Source organism: Gopherus evgoodei, chromosome 11 (genome assembly GCF_007399415.2).
Source record: "Gopherus evgoodei ecotype Sinaloan lineage chromosome 11, rGopEvg1_v1.p, whole genome shotgun sequence".
Lineage (NCBI taxonomy): Eukaryota > Metazoa > Chordata > Testudines > Testudinidae > Gopherus > Gopherus evgoodei.
This window is the reverse complement of record NC_044332.1, coordinates 69,655,134-69,680,063: the sequence shown is the minus strand read 5'-3', so window position 1 is coordinate 69,680,063 and position 24,930 is coordinate 69,655,134. Positions and strand designations below refer to the sequence as shown.

Sequence of the window (24,930 nt, the reverse complement as noted above, 5' to 3'; positions counted from 1 at the left end):
GCAATTGTTACTTCTGCATAGTGCCTCCAGTTGGGAAAGGTGTGTCAAAGAAGAAAAAAGTGGACTGTGCATTATCCAAACATTCCATCAGCTATACGCCCAGTACCCTACGGAGAAGGACTGCCGGTTCCTGAGGCACCAGAATCATTCTCACTTGAGTCAGATGAGGAAGAGGAAGAGGATGAAAGTTCTGGTCCTGAACCATCAATGTCACAGGACCACATTTTCTCCCATCCTCCTCCTCTGAACCACACCTCCTAACACAAGGTGAACTGAATGACCTTGTCAGGGATTTGGAACTACCCAAGAGTAAGGCAGAGCTGTTGGGCTCCAGACTACAGCAGTGGAATCTCCTGGCAGGTGATGTTAAGGTTTCCATGTTCCATGACCGTCAAAAGGATCTTGTCCCATTCTTCTTCATGGAAGGTAATCTTGTAGCCTGCAACAACATCGATGGTGTGATGGCAGCCCTCAACATCGTTCACGATCCAGATGAGTGGAGACTGTTCATTGATTCATTGAAGATGAGTCTTAAAGCTGTTTTGCTGCATAACGGCAATGTTTTGCCATCAATTCCAGTTGGACATGCAGTCCATATGAAGGAAACCTATGACAACATGAAACAACTTTTGAGGTGCATAAACTATGACCAACATCAGTGGCAGCTTTGTGGCGATCTGAAGGTTGTTGCTCTCTTGCTTGGTCTGCAGACTGGATACACAAAGTACTGCTGTTTTCTCTGCGAATGGGATAGTCATGCAAGAGATTCCCACTACATCAAGAAAGACTGGCTACTCTGACAGTCATTGGAGCCTGAGAGGAAAAGTGTTCAGCATCCACCACTTGTTGAATCAAGGAAGATTTTGTTACCACCCTTACACATGAAGCTGGGTCTGATGAAGAACTTTGTCAAGGCCATTGACAAAACACAAGCAGCTTTCAAGTACCTCCATGGAAAATTTCCAAGGTTAAGTGAAGCTAAGATAAAGGAAGGTGTCCGTGTTGGTCCTCAGATTCGTGAACTTCTTCGAGATGATGCATTTGACCATGCACTGCGTGGCAAGGAAAAGACGGCATGGAAAGCCTACCAGTTAGTGGCAATAAATTTTCTCAGAAACAACAAGGCAGACAACTACAAGTTGTTGGTGGAAAACCTCCTCAAGGCATACAAAAGCCTTGGCTGCAACATGTCACTAAAGATACATTTTTTGCACTCTCAGCTAGTTTTTTTTCCACTGAACTGCGGAGCAGTGAGCGACGAGCACGGCGAGGGATTTCACGAGGACATTGCAACAATGGAGAAACGCTATCAGGGCAAATGGAGCCTATCAATGCTTGCAGACTATTGCTGGACAGTGACAAGAGATGCTCCATTTAATGAATACAAGAGACAAGCCAAGAAGCACCGAGTAGACACTGAATAGGACTAAACTATGTACATAATAGTTTTTTGCCTTTTGTTTCATAATAAATTTTATTTATATAATGCTTTTGCTGATTTTTAAAGTGTTACATAAACAGGACAGGTGAAATATGATCATGTAAAGCAACCATAAACACATGAAAAGACCTAGGTTTACAATTTATGATTAAAACTCTACTATCTACACAATATACATAGACATAAAATGTAAAAACTTAAATATCCTAGAAACAGTAGCCAATCAGTTGTTTTAATTGTCATATTTGAATTCAGCACATCAAAATACATAATAAATAGCACAGTTTATCTCTGAAGCAGACGGCTTCTCAAAAATTGTAGACCAGTGTTATTGGTTCACTTTGGTATCTACCTTTGGGGTGTTTACCCTGACATAAATGAACCACCAGAGCATTTCATATTCACCCATCTCACTACACACTCCTTCAGGACCCATTCCTGTTTAACTGCAGACATGTACAGTGTTGCTGTAGCCATGTCGGTCCCAGGATATTAGAGAGACAAGGGTGAGGGGGTGAGGTAATATCTTACACAGAGCTCGTCTTCAGGTCACCTGTCTCTCTCACCAGCAGAACTTGGGCCAGTAAAAGATATTACCTCACCCCCTTGTCTTGTTAACTTTAGACAGATACTTTTAGAAATGCCCATAACTCCTTAAAGGGGACTATCAATTTTTGGGTTATCAGCCTAGTTACCTATGGGTCTTGTTTAGCATCAATGCTCTAAGCATGATCATTTATCTACATCAGGTAAATACCCTCCAAATCACACCTCTCCCAAAATCTGTATGAGTAAAACAAAAAAAAGAGTGAGATCCTATATGTAACTCCTCAACTATGTTTGCTATTGGCCCAATTCTGCAATGCCTACCCATGTTGAATAGGTACCTCTGTTCCCATGAGCAGTCTCACTATCAATAGCACCTACTTATGTGAGTAGATGCTAGTCATTAATGGTTGTGGAATCTTGCTTTCTATTTGTATTGTAAACTCCAAAGTGGGGCTTGATTCTGCTCTCATTAAAGTCAATGCAAGTTTTACAAATGACTTCTAGAGGAGTAGATTGTGTCCTTTGTTATTTGTTCAGCACAACTCCATTACTGTATAGTGCCACGTACACGTGTTGCACTATATTGGTTTATACTAGGTATATATTATTCTTTTTGCTGCACCGCACATCAGAGTCTCCCTGTCCCCTAAGAATATTCTAAACTGAGAGTGAAATTAATATTGACTGTCCTCTGAGAACAATGAAGGCTTTAAGTGCTAGTTAAAGCTGTGAAAGTGATCTCACGGACTATGTATTGTAGTAAGTCTCAGATGAATGACATTAAGGGACTTCAGTGAGTATGAATGAGCACAATTTGCCACATACTTTCCTGAGTTGAAGGTACAATGGCCAACTTTTAGAAACCCCAGTGCAGGACAAGTAACAGGAAAGGCACACGGTTCTGATCGAACAGGATCTATGCTAAACTCTTGTCCGATACATTCAAATAGTCAAAACATAAACTATACACGTACCGCTAAATCCTGGCCAACAGGCAAGGTAATGAGCAGAGTCATTTCTGTCTCTGAATTCTCTTGTTTTTGTAAGATTTAGTCTGACTACATCTCACCAGATATTTTTCCTGGTTACCTACGTTTCATTCTCTAGCTTTCCACATTCAAGGATATATTACACACACACACACACACACACACACACACACACACACACACACACACACACACACACACACACACACACACTATATACATATTCATACACATCTATCACTTCCCTCTGCCTACTACCCACCAGCCACTCATTTCATAAAACAAGAGTGCCTAATCACATCATTCTACATTATTCATTCATTCACAGATTAACACAGTGATAGTTACTTCATCAATGGAAATGGCCAGCGTGTATATATATGTGAAGATGTACAGTGAACCACCATCTGCTAAATTTACACTGCAGGTGAAACTAATGCACAGTGCTTATCCCTGTGAGAATTAAGGGCTATGCTCAGGGAGTTTAAAAGGTTCTTGCATCAATGAGGATTTCTGTACCAGCTGAGCAGAGAACATAAACCTATCACCTCACTCAGCTGGGATTGCTGCTTTTAGTATAATACACAGATGCTGAAAAAATCCTGAACATTACTTGTACTTAACAGAAGATGTGCAGACTGCCACTGCACTTCATCAAAAGAACGCAGACTGGGTAGGGGTAGCAAGAAGGTCTGACTGATGATCCTGATCTTATTTTGCAGCCACAAATAGCTGTGGGCAGGAAGAAAAAACTGGGGCAATCTGGGAGGAGTGCATGTGTGTATTACAGAGCTTATAGCTGTCCTCACTAACAGAATTTACTTCATTGTTCTTGGACCTCACCCTAAAAACTCCAGCTCCCACTGCATGTCTCCTGCAAAGGGCATAACCAAATTTCTCTCATTAGCTGCTGGAGACAGTTACAAAAAAAGAAGACTAATAACATTAACCAAGTTGACAAGGTCAAAATGATTGTTTTCATTAAAATATTTGACCCTCTTGCAAAATGTTAGTTATTTGGTTCAAGGCTGCTTCAGCTGTTTAGAAAAGACAATGTCTCTCTCTCCTGATATTTACATTGAAAGGGGCTGAAGCAGAACACCAGTTTACAGGAGACAAAAGGACACAATATTCTCTCCCTAAATGAATCAGCCTCCCAGAAATGACATAATGTAAACAGTGCCAGGCTGGTATTTACATAACGTTATAGACAGATTTGCCTGTTAGGGAGTTTGTTTGAGACAGCCAGAGGATATACATTGAAAGGGAAAGATTCCTCTGCAGGCTGATATCTGTGGAACATTTGGTTGAGCTGTTTCCCTGGCCCCGATGTTAAATTCATGGGAGCAGAGATGCTTGGAAACCTTTCTTTCTTTGTTGTTTCCCTTTTTTGGAATTCTACTAAAAATAGTCAGAGTCCCCTCTCCCGGAAACTGCTCTCTGCACAGTCTGAGTCTTCATAAAATATCAAAGGAAAAGCAAATGTAACTACAGCATGGACACTTAGTCATCCAGGTAAAGCCTGTCCTTCACATTGATCCCAATTCAAGAAAACATTCTTATTTAGGACAGCACTTCCAGTATGTGCTTACGTCCTACTGATTTAATGGGCCTGGAGCACATGCCTAAAGTTAAGCACATGCTTAAGAGCTGCCCTGAATAGGGATGGACTTCAGCACATGCTGGAAGAGTACAGTTAGTACCCTTGCCATGTGTTTGTACCGTGATCATATGCACCCAAGCAGCAGAGTAAGGCAGTGTAGGGCACATCTCCATGCACAGCTGTGCAGGACGTAATCCAGTCATGGCTCAGTCTGAGGAAGGAGCAGGGGTTATAATCTTGAGACTCTCCACACCATGAGAAAACAGGTGTGGTGAAATGTCAGCATGGATCCTTCCACCTCCCCCACCCTTATGATTCCTTAAAGGCACAATGCCTTCCCCAGGGATCCTCCCGGAGCACCACAAGGTAGCCCTAAATACATAAGAGTCTTCATCTCTCCTTGGCCAGCACAGGGATTAATATCTGGGGACCATGTTCTCCCTGAAATAAAGGAAATGAGCAAAAGGTAAGTTGGGTAGGAAACTTCTCTAGCTATTAGGAGGAAAAGGATCTTTTGGTCAATCTCATATCCCCCTTCAAGATATGTTGGGAATCTGCTATGCTACAGTTTCAATCTACAGTGGATACATAAATTGCATTTAGCACTGACAGATGCTAAAGAAACTGCATTAACAAGTGTAAAAACGTTATTCAGTAGCAGTATTACCCATAACAGCCTTGAAACCAGGCCCAACTGTGCTAGGTCCTATACAATACACAATAAGAAACAGTCCTGGTCTTCAAGAACATACAATCCTGGGAACTGAACATGCATCTTCTAAGTCCCAGTCCCACGACTAGACAAAAGACCATTGTTCCTTCCTTGGGCCAGATTTTTCCTGTGTAATTCCACTGACCTTTTATATGAAAATATCATCTATGGTCCCTTATAATACATTAGCAATTATGCATAACAGCTAAGAACAGAAGACCAAGAACAAAAAATGAAAGCACTGGCAGAGACACTCCTTACCCAATTAAGCCAAGTTATGGGGATGAAAACTGCTCTAATGAACTACACAAAGTGGCATGGAACACCTGGTATCTAATAACTGGCCTTCTACCTCTTCATCAGTCAGCAAAAAGTACATTCCAATGGAAACATTGCAACACTTTCATCTCTCAAAATACTGAACAATCTTCTCTATCTCCTACATCAAACATGCAAGAACATCACATTTTAAAATACAAAAATATATCAAATAAGAGACAGAACTCAAAAAACAAACATTACGACTATCATCTTGGTTGACACACCAGGATTGAACCAGGGACCTCCTGACCTAACCACATAAGCAGTTAATAGTTTAAGCTAAAGACCCAAGCCTCTCTAGGTAGGGCTGCAAGAGATTAATATCCTCTGTGGTCTGGTGACAGATAGATGCCTACAACACCCAGTCACCACTGGAGAATGTGGAGTATAAGATGAGACTAAAATGCCATGTCCTCTGGAACTGCAATGTATTGCTGTCCCATGACACAGATATAAGAACATACAGAAATAGCTGGAAAGGAAAGTAGAGCAGCGACAAGAGAACCTGCCCAATAGTCCAGAAATAGCAGTGAAGGGTTGAAAACTAAACAGTTCCAGGTTCACAATTTTTCAGGCTGCAATTTTCTCACAACATTTTGAAACAAATGCTTATTAACTTAGTAATCAAAGAGTTAAATTTGGTAACAAACAGAAGCTAGACAGAATAACTCATCTGCCATCCAGGCCAGAGAGTAGGGTAACATATTTTTCTATAATACGTCTATAATAGTTTTTATTTTCTCATTAAAAAATGACCAGCTGGTTCAATGGAAAATCCCATATTTAGCTTCTAAAACATTTAAAGACAGATCCATCATTACTTTTTCACTAGCCTCCCTTAAGAAATCTGGGGAAATTCACATAGACTTTCCCAGGGAAGAGAGAAGACACACTGACACACTCTTGAGCCTCTTTTACTCAGAAGATTAAATATAGTAGGAGACATTATTTTCTTAACAGCCATGGTAGATGAAAAGACTGGTTCAAAACAGCTTTGATAGGACACAGGCTGTTCCTACAACACATTAAACCAAGGCGAGTAAATATATAGAAACCAAGAATTAAATAGAAATATAGGCTCCTCAGATCTGGCCCTACACCACTGAAATCAATGGGAATTTTACCACTGACTTCAGTGGGAGCAAGGTTGAGAAGTCGGGCTCTTGTAGTTTTCGTGTTCCTCACATACCAGGAGGTTGTGAACACTTACAACCCTCATCGTCTTCAATTACGTAAGACGTGGTGCTAAGATGCCATGGCCGAAATTGCAGAATTAGGTCCTAAAGCCAAGTTCTTGAGTGGATATTTAGACTCCAAAGTATATGGGGCTTGATTTTCAAAAATGTGGAGCATTCAGCTGCTCTGAGGGACTTCGGCAAGAGTGGATAGGTATTCAGTACTTAAGGAGTCTAAGAATGGATTTAGGAGCCCAGCTTTAGGCTCCTGTTTTTGAAAACCTAGTCTGTCTTATGTTTCTGTTTCATATTCGAGTTCTCATATGCTTATTAGATTATTGCACTGGAAATTTACAGTGTGTAGCATCTCTCTGGTTCAGCCCTATGTTGCAAAAAAACATATTTCTGGACAGAGGCTCTCATTTTTCTTCATGTAGGACAATTAATAAAAAAGTCACTCCTCTTCTGGCAACATGCAGTTATGTAGGATGGACTATAAGCAAAGCCCATGGAAAATACTGCTCTTTGCCAATGTTCACTCAGTTAGAAAATGTCAGTATGGCATAAAGTGTACAGTAACCTGGCATGGATTCAAGTAGCATACCTGGCATAAGTTAGATGGTAGTGAACTAGGCATCAAGGAGGAATAACTATTTCTCTATTGCTTTATATATACACACATTAACTGGATTCTCTATTGTAAACTAAGGCACCAATTAAAGATTCAGCAAGCTGAGTCTCTTATGCTCTTTTATTTCACCTAACTGATGCTTGACTAATTCTCAAGTTTCACAAAACCCAGGTATGCCCAATTGAAACTTCTGCTCCAAATGCCTGGAGCTTTGGGGAAGCTCAGGTCCAGATTCAAGTGCTACGGCTCAGTGTCCTCTTCTTTGTGTATATTAAGGAAGCAGATTTCAGCTGGGAACAAATCCAGTCCCACTGTCTATGGGGAAAGAGGCTTCCCGGCCAATGAACTGGTTATTCCAACGTACAAGATACGGTGCTGAATGCTTTGCAGTTACTGCCCAGAACACAGCCCTGCTTTTGGGAACACTCTACATGTCAGCATGCAATGGGTGGGGCATGAACATCCTGGGAAAAGGAGTGGAGTGAGGGAAGCAGCTTGGAGTAGCTTACTTGGACCCTTAAAATGCCCCCTACTCCCTTAGGGAGTGAAGACAATCCTCATTGCAACAGAATTATCCTCTCCTCTACCCCTTGCTGTATCTGCACAGTGCCTGGGGCCAGTTACTTGGACAGGGAATGGGATCTGCTCTTTAGGGCAAAATTCTACATCCATTTCGGATGCACACATCTCTGCTAACACATTTTGCATCCCTTAAGAACACAGATCTCCCACTGCTGCCTGTTGGAACAGCAAAATACCAGATTTGATATTTTTCCTGCATAATTTTGTCCTAACCTAGGGGTATCTGATTTCCCAGATCCAGTTAGTTTCCCCATCCTCACAAGAAGAACGACGAATCTGTAACTGGGCAAATTTTATATAGAGGTAAAAGAGCTTGAAAGCGTGACACAGCAAATGGATGTGGAAGCACTTCATTTTATAAGGGAGAAATATGCCTTACACTATAGTAATAACTCACAAAAGTTGTCATTCCATCTTGACAAGGAATGGATAACAGTGAATAACCTGAAGTGTTTTATGATTTGATTATATACCTCCCAAACCAGACATGTCAAGTCTGGTTCTTTAATGTGACGTTTACCTAAAATGGCTCCTACAGACTTGGATTCTCAGACAAGGGTTTTGTTTTTTTTATTGAAGAGCAACTAACAGAACTATGTGCTAATCACTTGGTCATCGACTGCTGATTTTTCCACAGTAATTAAAATGCCCTGAATCCTCCCTGCTCTGGAGATAAATATGTAACACGATAAAGAACCCCTGACACATTTACATTTATGACATAGTCTTCCAATGATGCCGCTGCTCAGCATTCCATCCATGCAACAGTGATGCTGAGAAATCAGATCTGGTAAGATAAGGCTACAGCCTTCCAGAGGATTTATTCTGGATAGTGTTGTGATGACATTTTATTAACAACTGTCAGCAAAAGTAAGCATAACATTTGTCTGACGTGAAATCAAACAGATTTCATGTAGTAGCAGCAATAAAGATTTATTTCAGCAGGATACCAAATACTTTTAAATACTGTAGTTCCTGTTACTGGGCCTGTTCCTTTCCAAATAAATAAAATCAATACACAAGATATTTTTTCTGACAGTACAATGCATTTTTCACTGAGTAGAGGGAGAAGTTGTACCTGATCTGATTAATCTCTGTGTTAAATCATCCCTTCAACATGTATCGTGTAAATGGGAGCTAGAGGTGTAATACGTGCAGTTGAGATGGGAGAATCCAATACAACCAAATTGAATTTACTTAATCTGCTGACAAGAGTTAGTCACCATTCCCTAATATTTAGCTTAAAATGGTGCAGTGAAATATGCCTACAGAATATAGCAGGCATTTCTTTCAAGACAAGTGTATCATTCTTCTCATACACCTCGGTTTCGAAGGTGTTAAATTCTAGAAGACCGTTTCACAATGCATCAGTGTCTGGATCACTGCATTACTCATTGTGAGCTGCATGCAGTTTGTTCCCACTATAACGGAGTTGTGTTGTTGCACTGTTAAGCACTGGTTCAATCACAATCCCTCTGCAACCGCTTCCAGCTGTTATCACACATTTATTATTGGTTGATTCTTTTGGTATTTCATAAAGGTAATGTTTTCAGAGAGCAGACATGTTCAGCCCTGAAAACCAGCTCTGGGACAAGAGCTATTTTTCATTATTTTTAAAATTAGCTCACTCTGGAGAGCAACTGTGATATAGTGGACCAAGGGAGCACAGGCCTGAGAGTTAGGAGATTTAGATTCAAAGTCCCACCTTTGCCACTGGTTCATTTTGTGGTCTTGGGCAAGTCACTTAGGCAATTTTTTTTTATTTTTATTTTGGACTCCCTACATAGGACACTTTAAAGGGGCCTCAACTTTAGAAAATACTGGGTACTCACCCCCTGAAAATCCATCCCTTTAAGGACAATTAGAGTTGAGTACCAAAAAAATCACTAGTCAGCTTTGAAAATGGTAGTCTTAAACTTCTCTGCCTCAGTTTGCCACTCCATAACAGAGGACAACATTCTTCTTGATAGGGCGGGTGAGGACTGAAGTTCATAAAACACCAGAGATGTAGACCAAGATTTTCAAAGCCACATTGGACATCTGGATGCCCAATTCCCATTAATTTTAATGGGAATTAGTTGTCCACATCTTTTTTGGTGTATTCTCAACTGGTGGCCCATGCATTATCCATTGACAATGTGACTGCTCCAGCAATGCAAGGAACTGTACATAAACTCGGCAAACTTCCTATTCTCCAGGGTCTTGTGTGCTTATTGACATGTGCGAGGAGTGAATGCAATACATCACTATTCTGATCTGGTAGTATTTTACAGGCTAGCATTTTGTTTAGGTGTAAGTGACAAACCAAGGCCAGAGGAAGTGAAGAATCAAACCAAATGAGAAAATGGCTCTTGTTCCAGGAGCATAGGGAACCCATGACACATTCTTTTTAAACCACACGATGAGCTGCATGAGGTTGAGGGTGGCTGTTGACATTGGTCAATTGTAGCACATATCAATATTACAAATGTCACTGGTTGCTTTGTCTATGGGGTGTTTTTTTACAAGATACTGGGCAGGATTGAGGCAAGTCCTTGATCTTGGACCACTGTAATTTTCATTCCACAACTACTGCCATGTTAGGAGAACCTCCCTTACACTCTTTAGCCCAGTGGTTAGGGTGCTCTCCTAAGGTGTAGGAGACCCAGGTTCAATTCTTCACTCTGCCTGATGTCCCCAAGGAATTTGAAGTTTGATTTCCTATACTGCAGGAGAGCATACTGGGCAATGGGATATTTTTGGTATGGGTCTGTCTCAATCTCTCCTGTTGAAGCTCTTCCACTTTTTATAAATAATTAGTCATTAGAACAGGGATGTGAACTTGGGTTTCCCTAGGCAAGTATCCTAACTACCCGGGTACAACATCGCGCTCACCTTCTCTTTACTTGATCAAATGGCCTTGCCTTCACGAATGAGTATTACCTGCCAGTATGAATGACAATTAATTGTCATTGGGCCAGGGATCCACTTATCAAAGCTAGTGGGACATTCGTTATGCTCAGATATAGGCATTCACATAAAATTGGACCAACTAGCACATTTCCCTTTGACATGATGTTTTTTTTTAATTACTTTTCAATAAACTTGCAAGTAAACCCATCTTCAAACAATGCAAATAACACAGAGTTAACCCAAAAATACAGCTACAGGCAGGGTACAGATAGTCTAGGACTGAGGAGGCGACATGGCCCAGAAGAGACTGGGACCTATTTAGACTGGGACCTCTTACTTTATTGTATTCTTGAAGGACACTCACAGTTGTAATAGTGATCCTTTAACAAGGTACACCCCCCCCACACACACCATTAACTCCATTATCTTTCAGATGGCAATGATTCTTACTAGTACATTATCTGAGCGGGATTTCAGCTCACGGCTGAGATGGTAAACGCTACTGAATTGGTTTTTATATTAAGTATGTCACCACAGAGGAACATAAACAGGAATGTCAGGAAGATGAGTACACACCCGATGAGACTTAAGGTTGAGATGTTCAAAACTGCCAAAGGGATCTGAACATCCAATTCCTTGTAAACTTCTTATCTACTGAAGGTAAAGTATAAGCTGATGGCCCTTCTTAACTCTTCCTATTCCCTTTAAGGCCAGATACTCAGCTGGTGTAAAGCAGTGTAGCTCCATGCAAGGCCATGGTGCTATGTGAACTTGCACCCAGATCAGGATTGAATACTAAGGGAAGGATCCTCAAGTTGTTGTGTTTTGGTAGGTACAGTGTAATGTGCAAGTCACCTTTAAAGAAAAACACGTCTATCTGCAGGCAGGGAGCAGCACTTAGAGTACATTTTTAAGATTCATGCACAGTGTGTATCATGACAACACATTTTGAGGTTACATGGTAAACAAAGCCTTGTTATGCATCAACAATCCAAAAGGTGATGTTCATTACTATACTTCCAGTGCAGAATCAAATTGTATTGGGCAAGTGTACAATAAGTTGTAAGTATTCCATTTACCAGAAAAGCAGACTATTATTTAAAACAGATGATTATATTATTTTGTGGCTCCATCAGACACACCTTACACAAGGAAACATCTTAAAGACGACGACACGATTTTTGCATTTAAAGAGAATCTTCTCTCTACAGCTTCTTTAAGAGCTTAATATATTAAACTTCATTTCAGGGAGACACTATATGTTCTGCTACTCTTTCTTTTAAATGTAGCAGTGCCACTTGAAATAAAACACTGTATATTACCACACTGGCACTTTTCTCCTTAACCTTGCTGATATATGCAGAGTCGCAAGTGTGTTGTCACTGCAAAGAAATGTAGTGCATGTGTACAGTGGCTTCCCAGGAATTGAAATTAGGGTGGGTGTCAGGACCAATGAGATATATAAAAGAGATATGAATAAAGTATATGTTTTGTTAGGATGATGCAAATTTAACATAAGAATAATGCAAGTTACACCAAAACACATAACAGGTCTAGATTTCTAAAAAAATATAAATTTGAAAAAAAAGTATTTAATTTAAATTGACTTTTGAAAAGTAAGCCATCATGGGATAAGAGGGAAGTCCTCTTATGGATCAGTAACTGGTTATAAGATGGGAAACAAAGGGTAGGAATAAATGATCGGTTTTCAGAATGGAGAGAGGTTAATAGTGGTATCCCTCAGGGGTTGGTATTGGGACCAGTACTGTTCAACATACTCATAAATGATCTGGAAAAATGGGTAAACAGTGAGGTGGCAAAATTTGCAGATGATACAAAACTCTTCAAGCTAGTTAAATTCCAGGCAGACTGCAAAGAATTACAAAGGGACCTCACAAAACTGGGTAATGGGGCAACAAAAATGGTAGATGAAATTCAGTGTTGATAAATGTAAAGTAATGCACATTGGAAAACAATCTCAACTATACATACAAAATGAAGGAGTCTGAATCAGCTGTTAACACTCAAGAAAGAGATCTTGGAGTCATTGTGGGAACCTCCACTCAGCGTGCAGCAGCAGTCAATGATTCCTAACATTCTGTTTACTTTTTTAAAAAGAACAGGAGGCACCTTAGAGACTAACAACTGTATCTGAGCATAAGCTTTTGTGGGCCCACTTCATCGAATGCATAGAATGGAACATATAGTGAGGAGATATATATACATACAGAGAACATGAAAAGGTGGGAATTGCCCAACCAACTTTAAGAGGCTAATTAATTAAGATGTGCTATTGTCAGCAGGAGGAAAAAAAACTTTTGTAGTGATAATCAAGATAGCCCATTTAAGACAGTTTAACAAGAAGGTGTGACGATACTTAACATGGGGAAATAGATTCAATGTGTGTAATGGCTCAGCCATTTCCAGTCTCTATTTAAGCCTAAATTGATTGTATCTAGTTTGCATATTAATTCAAGTTCCGCAGTTTCTAGTTGGAGTCTGTTTTTGAAGCTTTTTTTGTTGCAAAATTGCCACCTTTAAATCTATTACTGAATGGCCAGAGAGGTTGAAGTGTTCTTCTACTGGTTTTCGAATGTTATGATTCCTGATGCCAGATTTGTTTCCATTTATTCTTTTGCATAGAGACTGACTGGTCTGGCCAACGTACATGGCAGAGGGGCACTACTGGCACATGATGGCGTATCACATTGGTAGATGTGCAGGTGAACGAGCCCCTGATGGCATAGATAATGTGATTGGGTCCTATTATGGTGTCACTTGAATAGATATGTGGACAGAGTTGGCATTGGGCTTTGTTGCAAGGATAGATTCCTGGGTTAGTGTTTTTGTTCTGTGGTGTGTGGTTGCTGGTGAGTATTTGCTTCAGGTTGAGGGGCTGTCTGTAAGGGAGGACAGGCCTATCTCCCAAGGTCTGTGAGAGTGAGGGATCGTCCTTCAGGACAGGTTGTAGATCTTTGATGATGCACTGGAGAAGTTTTAGTTGGGTGATGAAGGTAACGGCTAGTGGCGTTCTGTTGTTTTCTGTGTTGGGCCTGTCTTGTAGTAGGTGACTTCTGGGTACTCTTCTGGCTCTGTCAATCTGTTTTTTCACTTCAGCAGGTGGGTATTGTAGTTTTAAGAATGCTTGATAGCGATTCTGTGGATGTTTGTCTCTGTCTGAGGGATTGGAGCAAATGTGGTTGTATTTTAGAGCTTGGCTGTAGACAATGGATCGTGTGGTGTGTTCTGGATGGAAGTTGGAAGCATGTAGGTAAGTATAGCAGTCAATAGGTTTCCGGTATAGTGTGGTGTTTATGTGGCCATCATTTATTAGTACTGTAGTGTCCAGGAAGTGGATCTCTTGTGTGGGTTGGTCTAGGCTGAGGTTGATGGTGGCATGGAAATTATTGAAATCATGATGGAATTCCTCAAGGGCTTCTTTTCCATGGGTCCAGATGATGAAGATGTCATCAATGTAGCGCAAGTATAGTAGAAGTGTTAGGGGATGAGAGCTAAGGAAGCTTTGTTCTAAATCAGCCATAAAAATGTTGGCATACTGTGGGGCCATGCGGGTACCCATAGCAGTGCCGCTGACTTGAAGGTATATATTGTCCCCAAATGTGAAATAGTTGTGGATGAGAACAAAATTGCAAAGTTCAGCCACCAGGTTTGACATGTAACTAGTTCAAAAAACTGGGGGCAGTGTTGGGGAAATTCATGGGGGATGTACACCCCCGGCTGGAGGGGTGTGGGGAAATCACTGCATGTGTATCTCACTGATATACACTAGAAATTTTTCCAGGTTATGGCTAGTGACAACTGTCATTTCAATTAATGCTCCAACAAACTGAACCTTATTAACTTGAAACAAAAAGTGCACAAACCCCACAATCCAACTCAAATGGAGAAAAACTGAGCAGACTATGGTACAGATGACATTTTATTCAGGTTACAGGGTCACCTGCAGTACCCTCTCTTCTCCGTACAGGAAATAAAGTGTTCCTTGAATCTGCAGTGATAGTAAACCTTTTGAGAATTTCCAAGTTCCTTTTAGAAAGCAGTCAGAAAAGAATCTGTGTGGTAAGTATATTGCATCATGATGGGAACTGAGTGGGATGTGTCAAACACTGTTGCCTCTCCCCTCCATTCTCCCTAAGGCACAAACTCTCAATTCGCATGACCTGCACGGAAGGGTTAAAGAAACAACACAAGCTGCCTGCCTTCATTACTGTGCTTGTACACAGGAAGTACCATCGAAGCTCAAGCACTCATGATTCCAGTGAAAAGGAAGTTGTTAAATCATTACACCACTTACTCTCTGTTGCAAGTACAGGGGGAAGCGAGCTCTTTGGCTTTTTGGTCTTCTTCTCAGCAGACTTTGGGGTCTTTGTAGGTGAGGGACCTGAAATTAAAACAAAAGTAATAATAAAATATTCATCTTATTTAAGAATTGAGGGGGAGAAGAAAATCTCCCCCTCCTTCATCATAAATTTGTTTTTGGTCTTCCTGCAAAGTTGGGGAAAACTGTTGGTTTGCACATTGTTTACACAGGATTTACTGCTCACAGTTGCTGGGGAACGCCAGGCTCCAAAGAGAAGAGGGACCAACAAGGAAGGCAAGCTCTCTGTAGTTCAGAAGCAGCGGAACTCGGGACTTGACAAAGCTGATACAGTTAACTGCTCCAATTAAAGGGGACAATGCCAAGGATGACTGGCCTTTCTTAACCAATGAGAAGAAGGGGGGTTGTGCCTGTGCTGCTCTCTGCACAGCTGAGGATGGAGGGCATAAACCAAAGAACTTAACCAAGCTTTAACCAAAGAAACTCTGATCACCTATACATGGACTGACAGAATGGAGAGAGCTTAGAGAGGCAAATCCTCACAGGCCCAGCAACACTCTACACTAACTGTTCTAAAATCATTTTAGAAACCCAGTGGCAGCAGGAGCAAAGAGGGATTAGACCCCAAAGCAGCCCCATTGCTCAGCTCCCTGCTGGTTCTCGGCTTGGGCTGTCTGTTGTGGGGATTAAGTTACAATTTTCACAGAAAGAATGCACGGAGGAAGAAGGCAGCTATTTTTTGCCATTTAGTGAGGGATGAGGTTGGGAAAGAGCACGTATAGAAAGAGGGAGGGAGTTTTACTGAAGGAGTTTCCCTATCAGGGAAAGTACTTACCATCCACCAACACTTTGCAAGCACATTCAGCTCTCCCTGCTGCATTCTCAGCTATGCATTTGTACTGGCCCACATCTTCAGGAAAGGCCTTGTCAATGGTGAGTGAGCACAGTGACCCTAACACAAAGGAAAGAGAGGTCAGAGACACATTGCATTTTGCAAATTCTGGAAGTACAGTGTTGCTAGCAGTGATGGAGCAGAGTGGCTGAACTGTACTGGCAATGATGAGTTCTGTAGGAGATCACAGTTCCTTAAATGTCTCTACGCTGGAAGATATGTTTCATTAAACTAGGAGGCCAATTTTCAAATTCACTGGAGTGATGAACACCTTATATATGAAGGCTGAATTAAGTAAATTACTCTGGATTTTCAAAGTAGGACCGAGGCACCTAAAATGGATTTTCGGTAGAGATGCATGCAAGAACCAGATACAAACCTTTGTTAGTAGTAATAATTATTTGTATTATAGCAGCATCTAAAGGCTCCACCTGAGATTGGGGCCAGATTGTGCTAGGTGTTGTACAACTAGATAACAAGGAAATGGTCTCTGCCCCAAAGAGCTTACAGTCTAAGACTGCGGACAACAGGACCTCCACAAATTGATCAGCTGCAGGCTTTTGGTTTGGTCTCATCTCAGTATCCAAGGGTGAAAACGGGTAACCTAAGAAAGGTACCTAAGTTTGAAAATAATACTGCAAAAAGTCACTTTCATTTTGTTGGCATGGCTCAAAGAACAAGTGTAATGGTAGCTCTCAAAAAAGAAAAAGGCCCATACATCAGCACTATCAAAAGGTATTGCTGTAGCAAATGCATTCCTAGAGGAAAATGTACAAGACTTGGTTTCAATCGGGTCACAGGGACGGAATGCAGGATTCCACCTCAATTCTGTTGTGACAATGGAATTCTAACCCAAGGGAAACGAATTTCCTGTTTAAAACATGCTATTCTTCTGTGAACCAACAGTCTGTTTCCAATAGGTGGAGGTTGTACCAATGACTTACTCAGTCCAACTCTGGGCACATTCTTCCTTTCCCCACAGTTCATATACTGCTTTGGTGCTTTTAGAGTGACAGCCCCCTGGTAAAGGCAAAATCCAAACACAAGCAAGCAGCTTTCTCAGCTCAGGTGAAAGAGAGGGCTTGCTTCTTTCCTTCTTCTCTCTTTGGGTAGCACAGCCTGAGCCCCTAACACACCCGAGTACAAATTCTGGGCCTTCAGCCCAACAGTGCTTGATTGTCCAAGCCTCTTTTGTCCTCTATTTATCACTCCTGGAGTCTCATGTCCTACTTCCTCTTAGGCCTCTCCAGTTATCTTGGACACTCTGACTACCGTACCATTCTCCAGCACCTCCTACTGGTTGATCTCTTTCTCTGAGTTAAGTACAGATTACCTCTCAGCTCCCAGCAGGCCTGCCTCTTGATCACACACATCCCTATCTCATGATCTGAGAAGGAAAACAATCACAGGTGAAACTGAGCCCAAACTCCCTTAGAAGTGTGACAGGAATATCAGAGAAGATTACGGATTTCCCAGGGATATACAAAGATTTGGCTTCTGGTCTGATGCAACAACTGAACTCTTCGTACAGAGAAAATCTCCCTTTTTAAAAGGGTATGTCATGATGTGAAGCAAAATGAAGTGTAATGAGACTGTTCTCAACGCAATTGCTTTGTGAGGCAAGCATGAGCAGGGGGACAATGATTTTTTTTTTTGGACTCTCACCTAGATTGGAGAAATGGACTAAAATTCAATTTCCCCCCCCCCCCAGCTCCCCAAGGAACAAAATGAAAATTATTTCTGCTGAGAAAGGCTGGCCCTCTTAGTCACATAGTATATAGGCTCTGTCAGTCACAGGAAAAGAAATGTGTGTCTTCCCCCACATGACTTATCTCAATAATCAGGTCTGAACTCAAAATGCAGCATGAACAGCAAATGGAGGAGAAGCATTAAAAAAATGCTCTCACAAGCAGCTTGCAATGACATACAATGTTCAAGGCAGTCTTTTCTAATTCATAGACAAAGTCTGAGTGGATATTAAGAGTAATTTCAAATAATTCAGAGAGTTCTAAAACTTGCTTAAAAAAGATAACATATTCGCTCACAGAATCACCATTATTCAAACTTAAACTAGGAAACAGACACATATAAGGTGGATTGTTACACACCTTACTAAAACGGAGTACAGTTAGCTGTACAGGACACTGAAAATATGTCATTTATCCTTCTTAGAAAGTTAATTCCTTAAGAAAAATGCTTCCCTATTCAACATACAAATAGAAAGTTCCTACCCGGACAAACAGATCATTCCCCATTATTAAAATACTAGCTATACACAAATCCTCAGGATTTCTAGTAACAATGCTGCATGTGCCACGTGGTGTATAACAATCTTTGTTAAAATGCTTTTAAAATCCAGCCCTTTTACGGCTACAAGGAAATGCTTTTGTTGCACCAACTTTCAGTCTCACAGCAACTGCAGAAATAGGTACCAATAGCATTCATAACCGACGAGCTTAAGGGTCCACAGCAAGAGTTGAATTAAGCTGCTATGTCATTCATGTAACTGCTCAACAGCTCTGAGATGTTTCATTTGCTCCATTCATCTCAGCTAGGCTAGACTGAAAAGCCCTATGCTATCAATTTAAACATCAACATTGTTAACTATTTCATTGCTCATCATTTTAGTTGAAAACATCTGTATTTCTATTAGCAGTTCTGGGGTTCTCGTTAGAGCTCGTTTAAATGTACTAAATGCAAAGCAGGGTCCAAGTTCATTGTTTAATTAGCATGTGTCATGTCCCCTGCTCATTAATTTTCACTTACTACAGCCCAGCAAATAAATGGAGTATTAACATAGGGGCAGTAATAAAGGGCCACCTTTACGTTAGCTAGCTCAGTAGTCCCATGGGAATCAATAGGATCACTCATGGATTAAGGTGCTACCCAGTATGAGTAAGGATCTGACTCACAGAAGCGAGGTTTCCCTGCCTGTTGTAATTTGTAGGGCAGTAATGCCTACAGGCCCCAACCAAGACTGGGGTGCCATTGTGCAAGGCACAGTACAAACACAATGAGAGATAGCCCTTGCCCTGAAAAGCTTACCATCTAGACACCAAAGGTAAAGGGTGGGAGGAGAAAGAGATGCACAGAGAGGAGAATTGACTTGCCCACAATCACACAAATCTATAGCAGAGCTGGGAACAGAATCCAAATCTTTGGACTCACAGTCCAGTACCCCATCCACTAAACCTCATTGCCTCTTTTATAAACTAAGTTACCTAATGTATACTGTAAATACTCTCCTGGAAAATATTTTCTCACTTAATGTCTAGGTTTCGGTCTGCCCTCTTTGCTTATAGAATTTAACATTGAATATTTATATGTCCTTGTAGTGGGGTGGCTGCCCCACTCCTGCAGAACAGGGGTTGAAAGCAACCCTGGAGAGGGGCTGTGGCTGGAAAAATGTTAAAAGCAGCCAAGCTAGGCTGAGGGGAAGCAGACATAGCTGTGGCCAGCTCAATCAGGGCCCTGCTGGCCCTTATAAGAGGGCTGGGGGCCAGGAGCTGGAGGAGTCTCTCTCCAGCCTTGGAGGGAGAAGGACCTGGCTGCCTGGGAGCTCAAGGAACAGAGCAGGGCTGGGGAAAGGCAATAGAGCTGGTGAGCTCCAGCTGGGCAAATCCCCAGGCTGCAGGTCTTGGAAAAAGGCCAAAATGGGTACTGGGGTTGCAGAGGCTGCTGCCCGGGCTTAGGCAGAGGCAGCTGGTCTGAACCCCTTGCCAATGATGAGTGGCCATTACAGACTGCCGTTTTCCCTAGTGAGTGGGGGCTAGATGATGACTGGCAGTAGCCACTGAGGCAAGGTGGGTTTAGAGGGCTGGGGGAGACCCAGAGTGTGGGGGTACTGCTGGGGCAGAACCCCAAGGTAAAGGGCACCGGGGTCTGGGAGGGACATGGGGCCAGCGGCAGGCGAGACACGGGCCTGCAGCGGGTGCTCCAGATGCTGGAAAAGAGTGAATTCCCAAGATGACCAGCAGGAGGTGCCACGCCAGTGAGTTGTCACCTCACTACAGTCCTTAACTACAAAAACAAAAAAATCTGATTGGGTTCAACAGGGACAGAAACACAAACAATAAACCCCAAAACTTTCCGAAAGACCTGTGTTCAGTGATCGAGGGCTATATTCCATTCCCTGGGCTAGGAGGCCAAATGTCTTCCAATGAAGTATTTGGTATTTCCTCTGCAAAAGCCCTCCGTGACCTCTTGCACAGAGATTATTTTCTCATAGTTCTGAGAAAGCTCAGCCTGGTGATTCCAGCTGAGTATTTTGAATCTTGGCACTTCACAAATCCCTGCTGAGTGAACAACTTCACAATGAATTTTGTCCTGCTCAGATCTGTTTGCAGTAATCAGCCAATCTGTTTGCTCGCACATCAGCACTATGGAGAACCACTGCCTCTGAGGATAGTGCACATGCAATAGAGCTCATACAAATGGTCTGGATGAGACATTTTCAGGGACTACCACTGGGTGCTCTGTAGTAGTGCTATGGCAGGGTTAAGGAAGATGTGAACAGACAGTTTACAGGAGGTTCAGGTTTAAACACAAAACCCTTTTTGGGGTTTTGGGCCTATTTCAGGATTTTGTGGTTTAACCAAAATAGTGCAAATGTAGCAAAATACTGCTGGCTGCTGCATTGCTTCCATGAAGCTCTAGTCAGCAAGCTCCAGAACACACAACAAGAATACAAACTAACAACCACCACCCCTTGTGTCCAATTCCTTGTCCTGACTCCGAGTCAGGGAACCCCCTGACTCCTTATCTCCCATGGGAGTAAACTCAAATCAGATGATGAAGTTCTTACTAATCCATTTGTAACTAAGGATGGTGTTAAATATCATTCACTCAGGATAAACATTTTAAAATCAGCATGCCCAGATAACTTGCACCCAAAATCCTAAAAGAGTTGGCTGAGGAGATCAATAGAATGAGTATGTTCATTTTTAATAAATATTGGAATAGTGGGGAAATTCCAGAAGACTGGAAGAGTGCTAATACTGTGATAATATTCAAAAAGGACAAGTGGGATGACCTGGTAAAACTCTGGGCAGGTTAGCCTAGCATCAATACCAGGCACAATATTGGAAAAACTGATATGGGATTTTACTGATAAAGGATAGGAATATAATTAACACCAGTCAACATGGTTGTATGAAAACTTGTTCTGATCAAACAAACATAATTTCATTCTCTGAAGAGACTATAAGCATGGTTGATAAAAGTAATTGTGTAGATGTAATATACTCACACTTTTGTAAGGTATTTAACTCAGTACCACATGAGATTCTGATTAAAAAGTTCTCTCTATAAAATATCAATAGAGCACATGGTAAATGGATTAAGAATTGCTGGCTGACAGATCTCAAAAAGTAATTGTTAATGAGGAATCATCATCGAATGGGGGTGTTTCTAGTTGGGTTCTGCAGGGATTTGTACAACAGTTTCTGGAATTAAATATAATAACACAGCCGATAAAATTTGTGGATGACAACAAGATTGGCAGAGTGGTAAATAATGAGGAGGATGTGTCAGTCATACAAAGCGATCTTGCCCATTCAAACAAAATGTGTTTTAATACAGCTAAATACCGTGTTATACGTCTGGGAGCAAGGAATGCAGGCCACCATCTACAGAATGGAGGACTGTACTCTGGAAAGTAGCAATGCTGAAAAAGATTTAGGAGTCATTGTGGACAAGCAGCTGAACATGAACTCCTGGTGTGATGCTATGGCAAAAAGGGCTAAGGAGATCCTTGGGGGGCAGCGGTAAAGAAGTGATTTTTACCTCTGTATAAGGCATTGGTCAGACCAGGTCATTTTATTTTGTTGGAGGAATAGGAACCACAATATGGTGAGGGTGGAAATCATATATAAAAGGACCATTTGGGATAATTTAGCAGAACTGTGTCATGGTCTTTTTGAGATTCTGCAGCTGCTTTTCTTCTGACCTTTCCTAGAGTGTTCAGATTTATGGAGCGTCCTAATTCATGATGATGGGTTTCCAGTCAGTTCCTGGAGGTTACACATTTTGCGGCCTAAGATGTCAGATATACCAAAGGAGCTGTAGTGTTTTTAATAATACATATAGGACATCAGATGCAGTTATTCGCTAGGCACAAGAAAATGCACCTGCAGGGAGGTAAAATTTGTGGTGTACAAGTGTGGAATTATCCTCTCAAAATTTTTGTTTGTTTTGATAAAGGAAGGATTTTATCCAAAAAGTCATGGCAGGCACTGGTTCAGCAGACGGACATGCATGATTGACAGGAGGGCTAAGAAGAAATGTTAAGTCACAAAGAAATTGTTAAAGGCATTATTGCTAACAAGATCAACAATAGTTTATGCTGTCCCAACGCCAGGGATGGGAAAAGAACACTAGCACTGAAGGAGCTATGTTCTGGGCAAAGCAACAGGAATTCTGGTGCCCAACCCCATATTTGCTTGGTGAATGCCAAGCTGCACTGTTGTCACCTGATGTAGGCCCAGGTAGAAACAATGATCCTTCAGGCCAAGATTGTGTATAGGGTCTGATGCTGGCAGACCAAGTGCCAGTTCTTGTCAAAGCTTTAGACCTCAGCTGAGCAATGACAAATTCATTGCTTGAAATCTGTTTCACCTTTGTGTTAGGATGATTAAGATGGGTATTGGAATTATAACGGTGTGTTTAGTGGTTAGACGTTACACAATGCTTATAAATTGCTACATGTATTAATCTCAGTTGCAATATCTTTATCATATGCTATAAGGAAATGCTTGCTTGGAAACTGAACTCAGTCAGGAGGGACTGTCTTCTAACCATCAAGAAGACCTAGCAAAACTAAATGGGCTGTTGTGGGACCTCACATTCAGAGACATTGTTAATTGCCCCTACACACCCACAAAGAGACTACATGCAAAAGTGCTCATCCCATCAACTTGAATTCTGGAAGAAGAAAATAAAAAAAAAACGCTGAGAAGAAAATCTCTCTCTCTCTCTCTTTGGCTGTTTGGACTCTCACAGGGCTGGAGCTATGAAACTGAAGCGGAGATCCCCGGAGTCAATCTGGATTAGCCCTCAAAGACATTCAGTGCTGCTGACAGATTGCTACAATTCTGTCACCTTTTGGACACAGACTGAAATTGATTTGTTTATATATGTTGCCTGCTTTAATTTGTAAATAACTCTCATTTCTTTTTCCTAGTTAATAAATCCTTAGTGTATTTACTATAGGATTGGCTACAAGCATTATCTTTAGTGTGAGATCTGAGGTGTAAGTGGTACTGGGGTAAGTGACTGGTCTCTTGGGACTGGAAGCAACCTGAATCTTTTGTGATCTTTGACGTATAGCAACCAACTATCACTAAGTGCAGCTTGCCTGGGAGGCAAGATAGTCCCCTTGGGCATTTCAGTCTGTCTGTAACACCATGGTGAGACTGATATAGTGCTTCAGGAGTTCACATTTGTTATTGAGTTGGTGAAATCTAGTTATAGAACATATCACCAATTGGGGTCTCTGCCCTGCTTTTTGGCAGTCTGCCTTGAGGTTGGCATTCACAGTTGTGAACCATTTCAGGGAGTGAGACAGGGTCATTCCACAGTGGTGGCAGTGCACTTGGGCAGAAATTGCAGAGTACAGTAAATCAGAATTTAATTACAAAGGCAGAGCACCCAGCTGTGACATAGACCCATTTTGCATCTCTCCTCTCCTGCAATGACCCCACTTCAATGCTCCTTTCATCACCTTCTCGCATAATAGTCTCTGTGCCTTGGGGTTATTAGTAGTATTGTGGTAGTGCTTAGGAACCCTAGTCATGGACTGGGATCCCAGTGCACTAGGCACTATACACACAGAACAAAAAGATAATCCCTCCCCCACATAGCTTACAGTCAAAGTAATTTTGTTCCATGCTGCTGCTCTCCATAGAATCATAGAATATCCAGGTTGGAAGGGACCTCAGGAGGTCATCTAGTCCAACCCCCTGCTCAAAGCAGGACCAATCCCCAGACACATTTTTACCCCAGTTCCCTAAATGGCCCCCTCAAGGATTGAGCTCACAACCCTGGGTTTAGCAGGCCAATGCTCAAACCACTCAGCTATCCCTCCCCGCTAATCTGTCCATTCAGGATCTAGCACTCTGACTTTCAAATTCCCCCTAATAAGTCACCTAAAAAAGAGGAACGTGCTCACACTTTAACGTGAACTAAAATCAAACGTCTCTTAACTACACAGATGTACTTATGTCTAACCTGAGTAACATTTCCCACCTCCTGGGTATCTTTTCTATCAGTTATTTATTTAAGTTAAGTTATGATAGACAAAGAAAGGTGCCTACCCCAAGTGCTAAGACAACCGAACCTTTGACAGGCTTTTAAAAGCACAAACTGTAATTATGAAAAGAAAACCAGCAGTGACCTCCACCACATGCAAATAGCAGCCAATCAAATCTGTTGCTAAAAGAAAAATTGGAGACCTTACCTCACCGTCCCATAAAAATTATGCCTCAAGTATCGAATGCACCCGTCCCTAAAAAACTAAACCTTGCAGCTTGTTCTTTGGGGAAGCATTCTTCTAACAACATGGAGACAGGCAGTTAGTATGAAGGTGCCTAAGTTGAATAAGAAAAATAAAAATCAGTGATGAAGTTAACAGTTTTGATGCTGGGATGGAAGGAAGAGCCAGTGTTCTTAGATACAGTGTGTTGTGATTGTGAGATAGTGTCCAATATTATGCTGTCCAGGCTCTGGATTTTTATAGCTAATATGGGCTTTAACCTAGAGAAATATTTTGGAAGCCTTATTTAAGAGTTGGTCCATGACTTTGTCAC

The 24,930-nt window shown here is 41.5% G+C and overlaps 1 protein-coding gene across 4 annotated transcripts in view; it reads right to left on the bottom strand.

Annotated features, from left to right (window-relative positions):
• Positions 1-24,930, bottom strand: part of MYLK (myosin light chain kinase) — a 331,910-nt gene that overhangs the window by 67,414 nt on the left and 239,566 nt on the right. For all 4 annotated transcript variants that reach the window (XM_030579826.1, XM_030579827.1, XM_030579828.1 and 1 more), the window contains 2 exons: positions 16,070-16,186; positions 15,211-15,297 (listed from right to left, as the gene is read on the bottom strand). In XM_030579826.1, the coding sequence (XP_030435686.1) occupies positions 15,211-15,297; positions 16,070-16,186 (204 nt within the window). The remainder of the gene's footprint in view (positions 1-15,210; positions 15,298-16,069; positions 16,187-24,930) is intronic.